Source organism: Podarcis raffonei, chromosome 18 (assembly GCF_027172205.1).
Source record: "Podarcis raffonei isolate rPodRaf1 chromosome 18, rPodRaf1.pri, whole genome shotgun sequence".
NCBI lineage: Eukaryota > Metazoa > Chordata > Lepidosauria > Squamata > Lacertidae > Podarcis > Podarcis raffonei.
In genome coordinates, this window is record NC_070619.1 from 6,456,162 (window position 1) to 6,462,812 (window position 6,651).

The 6,651-nt window shown below is 49.5% G+C and overlaps 1 protein-coding gene across 1 annotated transcript; it reads left to right on the forward strand.

Moving 5' to 3' along the window:
* The first annotated feature begins 391 nt into the window (after positions 1–391).
* Positions 392–5,718, forward strand: LRG1 (leucine rich alpha-2-glycoprotein 1). Its single transcript, XM_053372335.1, has 2 exons — positions 392–693; positions 4,642–5,718. The coding sequence occupies exons 1-2, from the start codon at positions 487–489 to the stop codon at positions 5,644–5,646; spliced, it is 1,212 nt and encodes a 403-aa protein (XP_053228310.1). The 5' UTR covers positions 392–486; the 3' UTR covers positions 5,647–5,718.
* Positions 5,719–6,651: the final 933 nt, after the last annotated feature.

Here is a 6,651-nt window from a genome sequence, read left to right on the forward strand (position 1 = left end):
GGGGCCGGACTATATTTTGGGAAAGAAATAAGGAACAAATTCCTATGCCCCACAAATAACCCAGAGATGCATTTTAAATAAAAGCACATATTCTACTCATGTAAAAAAACACCAGGCAGGCCCCACAAATAACCCAGAGATGCATTTTAAATAAAAGGACACATTCTACTCATGTAAAAACACTCTGATTCCCGAACCGTCCGCGGGCCGGATTGAGAAGGTGATTGGGCCAGATCCTGCGCCCGGGCCTTAGTTTGCCTACCCATGGCTTAGCTAGCCCTTTTTAAAAAAAAAACAAAAACGTAATGGCGTCCAGTATATTCTAAATATTATTTTTTGTTGTATGAGGGTTTGGGCCTCTTTCCTACGGTTTCCTCTTTTCTCCGTAGCCACTGGTTTCAGGTCATTGCGAAGTTTCTGTGTCCACTTTTGAGTCTCGTATTAGCTCTGTCCCTTTCAGATTTCAACATAGTCTTTCCCAACCAGATGACGCAACCAAAACCACACAGCCGTTGGGTGGCATTTCTGAGAAGGCTCTTGTTCCCTCCCTTCCTCTTCAACTTCCCATTGGTGGAGAACCTTTCAGGGACCAGAGACCTCCTTGCGCCAATCCCTTGCTCCCACAATAAGGCAAAAGTCGAACAGATCCACTGTGGAAGGGATAGTTTGTGGGCGAAAGCGACCGAGCTGCAGGTAAGCGTCCCTCAACCTTTCTTTCCCTGTCCTTCATCCTGAAGCAAAGTCCCCAGGATCATCTCAGCTTCCGATAATCTGAATTGTGGAGCGGTCAGAATGGGGAGAGCCGTGTCAAAGCGAAGCTGCGAATGTGGGAAGAGGGAGGAGCGACAACTACAGTGGTGCCTCAGGTTACATACACTTCAGGTTACATATGCTTCAGGTTACAGACTCCGCTAACCCAGAAATAGTACCTCGGGTTAAGAACTTTGCTTCAGGATGAGAACAGAAATCATGCTCTGGTGGCGTAGCAGCAGCAGGAGGCCCCATTAGCTAAAGTGGTGCTTCAGGTTAAGAACAGTTTCAGGTTAAGAACGGACCTCCGGAACGAATTAAGTATTTAACCTGAGGTACCACTGTATGTGCAATAGATTTGAAGGGTCTTGAGATATTCTGCCTTTCTGCGGCTGCAAAATGCAGTACAGTGGTACCTCGGGTTAAGAACTTAATTCGTTCCAGAGGTCCGTTCTTAACCTGAAACTGTTCTTAACCTGAGGTACCACTTTAGCTAATGGGGCCTCCCGCTGCTGCCGCCGCGCCATTTCTGTTCTCATCCTGAAGCAAAGTTCTTAACCTGAGGTACTATCTCTGGGTTAGCGGAGTCTGTAACCTGAAGCGTCTGTAACCCGAGGTACCACTGTACTTCTTGTTGTTTTCCCAAGTTTCTGGTTTTTAAGGTTCTCCAAGGTGCGGGTGTACGAGTGTCTTTCCCAACCTGGTGCCCACCAGATGTTTTTGACTGCAGTGGGGCATGTTGTAGTTGTAGTAGGACTGAACCCTCTGGTCCAGAGTTTTTAGACTACAACTCCCATCATCCCTAGCTAGCAGGTCAGGGATGATGGGCATTGTAGTCCAACAGAGACCTAATTGGACTGGAGACCTAAGTTTAGGAACCGCTGCTCAGACTGTACATGTGAGGTTCCTTCAGCCAGTGCCACTCAGAGGAGATACATCATGCCTCCCAGATCGAGCACAATTGCAGACATTCTTTTAATACAGTGGTACCTCGGGTTACAGGGACGCAGGTGGCGCTATGGGTTAAACCACAGAGCCTAGGGCTTGCCAATCAGAAGGTTGGTGGTTCAAATCCCCGCAACGGGGTGAGTTCCCGTTGCTCGGTTCCTGCTCCTGCCCACCTAGCAGTTCGAAAGCATGTCAAAGTGCAAGTAGATAAATAGGTACCACTCCGGCAGGAAGGTAAACGGCGTTTCCGTGCGCTGCTCTGGTTCGCCAGAAGCGGCTTAGTCGTGCTGGCCACATGACCCAGAAGCTGTACGCCGGCTCCCTCGGCCAATAAAGCGAGATGAGCGCCGCAACCCCAGAGTCGGCCACGACTGGACCTAATGGTCAGGGGTCCCTTTACCTTTACCTCAGGTTACAGACGCTTCAGGTTTCAGATGCTTCAGGTTACAGACTCTGCTAACCCAGAAATAGCACCTTGGGTTAAGAACTTTGCTTCAGGATGAGAACAGAAATTGTGCTCCGGCGGCACAGCGGCAGCAGGAGGCCCCATTAGCTAAAGTGGTGCTTCAGGTTAAGAACAGTTTCAGGTTAAGAACGGACCTCCAGAACGAATTAAGTTCTCCACTGTACTGAGTCCCAATCCTGAATACTGAGATCTTATACTGAGTCAGACCATTGGATCTCTCTACCCCAGTGTTGTCTACCCTGACTGACTCTCCAGGACCTCAGGCACTGTTTCCCCAGCCCTGCCTGGGATTGAACCTGCAACCTTCTTCCTGCATTGTTGGGGGCTGGGCTAGATGACCACTGGGGGACCCCCTTCCAACTCTGCCGTTCTAGGATTCATGCAAGGCATGCGATCTACCCCTGAGCCAATCGATAGAAATTGGCGGACAAGGTATCCAAAGGTTATTGGCGCTCCGTACAAGCTCCTGCCATCCCTGCCCACTCGCCTCCGGTCAACAAAGACAGAATAAATTAAGAGAAAACTAGAGATATGATGCAAAAGCACTCAGCTGGCACAAGTCCTCCGAGCCGGAGAATTTGCAATCGCCTGGCCACAGAACATTGCAGAATTGCACAAGTGGGAGGCAGCAGCGGCGGAGAAGGAGGAAGGGCCTTTTTTAGAAAGAATAAGAAGGAAGAAGTTCATTTGCCAGCCAGCCAGCCATTCCCTTCTCTAGAGAGCTCCATTTCATCCTCACACACACCCTGTGCCACATTCTGTTCCTGCACCCACAATCCAGAATTCTGTGGTCACTACTACTATGATCGCCGTGACTTGTGGCCAATGCAAATATCACGGGATATATCCTGGGAACTGTAGCTTACCCCTTGAAGAACTACAATTCCCAGCACCCTTAACAAATGACACTCAAACAGTCCTTTTTGGGGGAGAGCCATGTGTTTTAAATGTACAATGTGGACAGGGGTCAGCAAACTTTTTCAGCAGGGGGCCGGTCCACTGTCCCTCAGACCTTGTGGGGGGCCGGACTATATTTTGAAAGGGGGAAAAAATGAACGAATTCCTATGCCCCACAAATAACCCAGAGATGCATTTTAAATAAAAGGACACATTCTACTCATGTAAAAACATGCTGATTCCCAGATTGTCCGCGGGCTGGATTTGGAAGGCAATTGGGCCGGATCTGGCCCCTGGGCCTTAAGTTTGCCTACCCATAATGTGGATGTTGCTGTCTGTCTTGATATGTTTATCATCCTAGAATTGCAGAGATGGGCGGAACCGTCGGGGTCCAACCTTCTGCAATGCAGGAATCTTTTGCCCAACACAGGGCTCAAACCCACGAGCCTGAAATTAAGAGTCTCGTCCACTTTACCAGGAGCTAGCTCTGCCCCAATGATAAGTTCTGCTTTCTCAAGCTGGGCAGGAGACCATGCAGGTATTTATAGGGATGCAAATGAATGAATGGGACACGGGTGGCGCTGTGGGTTAAACCACATAGCCTAGGGCTTGCCGATCAGAAGGTCGGCGGTTCGAATCCCCGCAACGGGGTGAGCTTCCATTGCTCAGTCCCTGCTCCTGCCAACCTAGCAGTTTGAAAGCACATCAAAGTGCGAGTAGATAAATAGGTACCGCTCCGGCGGGAAGGTAAACGGCGTTTCCATGCGCTGCTCTGGTTCGCCACACACGGCGACTCGGAAGCTGTACGCCAGCTCCCTCGGCCAGTAAAGCGAGATGAGCACCGCAACCCCAGAGCCAGTCACGACTGGACCTAATGGACCTTTAAATGAATGAATGGAATATTTATTGCTAAAAGCTATAAGCCGTCACAACTGGTCACAATGCATAGAATACAAATAATTGTTTTAAAACTGAACAACAACCGCAAAGCAAACATACAAAAATGCAAAAATCACACCTGCATAAGTTAAGAGCTCCACATCTCACACTACCCCTTATGATACAGTGCTACCTTGGTTCTCAAACGCCTTGGTACTCAAACAACTTGGAACTCAAAGACTGCAAACCTGGAAGTAAGCGTGTGGACTTTTTTCCGAAAGCCGAACGTGCTCCGTTTTGAGTGTTACACTAAGATCTGTCTGTTTTTGCTATTTATTTTGTATTTTTGTTGTTTTTGTGACTGTGTGGAACCCAGTTCAGCTACTGATTGATTGATTGTGTGACCGCAGTACATTGTTTATTGCTTTCATTTTATGGATCGGTGGTCTCGCTAGATAGTGAAACCCATGTTCAATTGCTGTTTTAGGGGTTGTTTTTAAAAGTCTGGAACGGATTAATCCGTTTTGCATGACTTTCTATGGAAAAGCACGCTTTGGTTTTGGAACGGACATCCAGAACAGATTACGTTTGAGAACCAAGATACCACTGTACTTGTCTTGGTGCGTAGCTCTCAACTTACTTGCAGCCAAGGCAAATATTCAGGGATGTAAATAAACTCACTCTCTCTCCCATCCATACAGAGTCGCATGATGGATTCCTCAGCCCTGATCTTTATTGTTTGCCTGGTGTTATCCCTTCAATGCTGCCGCCTCCAGGATCTCCAGTGCCCCCCTGTGGCCCCCCCAAGCAATATCACCGAGTTCTCCTGCTCCTCCCTGTCCCTTAGCCATTTCCCAGCTGGCTTCCCTGAGCGGACGACCCTGATCTCCGTCGAGTTCACAAACATCTCCAGCATTGGTGAGGATGCGCTGCTGGGATTGCCCAAGCTTCAGGAACTTCACCTATCTAACAACAGGCTGGAGGACCTTCCCGGCGGCCTCTTCCGTGACCTCCCAGAGCTACACACCTTGGATCTCACAAGCAATCTCCTGGAAGATCTGCCTCCGTCAATATTTGAGAGTTCCAGCTCGTTGAATCATCTGTTTCTCAAGATGAACCAGTTGACCAAGTTGCGGCCACAGTGGTTCCACCCGTTAAGACGGCTGGAGACCCTGGATCTCTCCAACAACCAGCTGAAGGACGTTCCCCCCTCCTGCTTCAGCAAGCTGGAGAATTTGACAGCTCTGGACCTCTCCTCCAACTTCCTCCACCAGCTCTCTCCGCAGATCCTGGAGGGGATGCCTCTTTTGGAGAGGTTAGACCTAGGAGGCAACCATCTCCACTCCATCGCCGACAAGACCTTCCAGGAGGTTCCACGCCTGGGGTTCCTCTTCCTCCAAAACAACAACTTAACCCGTCTCCCACCAGGAATCTTCGAGCCTCTGAGGAATCTGGATACCCTGTTCATCTCCGAGAACCAGATAGCTTCCTGGGATCCTGGGTTCTCAGGCCAGCTCACAAACCTGAGCCTCGACCTCGCCAGAAACCCATGGGCATGTGATTGCCTCATGAGCACCTTCGTGGACTGGGTGAAGCGTCATTCTGCCATCCTGTACTCCAGGGAAGAAGTGGTTTGTGCCTCCCCTGAGAGCCTCAAAGGCCGGGTGGTGATGTCGCTCAAAGAGGCTGAATTTGGTGTTTGTTGAATCCTCAGTACATAACCAGGGTTTGCCCAGCCCTGTCCCTAAGGAGGATGTTGCGATTAAGCTCCAAAATCATGTATTAGATCAGGGGTCAGCAAACTTTTTCAGCAGGGGGCCGGTCCGCTGTCCCTCAGACCTTGTGGGGGGCCGGACTATATTTGGGGGGGGGATATGAATTCCTATGCCCCACAAATAACCCAGAGATGCATTTTAAATAAAAGCACACATTCTGTTGTTGTTGTTTAGTCGTTTAGTCGTGTCCGCCTCTTCGTGACCCCCTGGACCAGAGCACGCCAGGCCCTCCTGTCTTCCCCTGCCTCCCGCAGTTTGGTCAAACTCATGCTGGTAGCTTCGAGAACACTGTCCCACCATCTCGTCCTCTGTCGTCCCCTTCTCCTTGTGCCCTCCATCTTTCCCAACATCAGGGTCTTTTCCAGGGAGTCTTATGAGGTGGCCAATGTCTTGGAGCCTCAGCTTCAGGATCTGTCCTTCCAGTGAGCACTCAGGTCTGATTTCCTTCCGAATGGAGAGGTTTGATCTTCTTGCAGTCCATGGGACTCTCAAGAGTCTCCTCCAGCACCAGAATTCAAAAGCATCCATTCTTCGGCGATCAGCCTTCTTTATGGTCCAGCTCTCACTTCCATACATCACTACTCGACCATAGCTTTAACAAAAAGCACACATTCTACTCGTGTAAAAACACCAGGTAGGCCCCACACATAACCCAGAGATGCGTTTTAAATAAAAGGACACATTCTACGTATAGAAAAACACCCTGATTCCCGGACTGTCCACTGGCCAGATTTAGAAGGCGATTGGGCCAGATCCGGCCCCCAGGCCTTAGTTTGCCTACCCATGTATTAAATTATTTGTCCCAGGATTCAGCTATCTACTCAGCTATCTATTTCCCTGCCATCTGCTGTGCTACCTGATGTTTTTAAACTGAGAGATGCCAGAAATTGAACTCAAGACCTTGCACAGGCACCACTGCAGTTCTGCCGCAGAGCT

Excerpts from the sequence above, each read along its gene's own strand:
- LRG1 (XM_053372335.1), top strand. The coding sequence starts at position 487 with ATGACGCAACCAAAACCACACAGCCGTTGGGTGGCATTTCTGAGAAGG. Across the intron at positions 694-4,641 it reads CGAAAGCGACCGAGCTGCAG|AGTCGCATGATGGATTCCTC; the intron begins GTAAGCGTCCCT and ends CCATCCATACAG.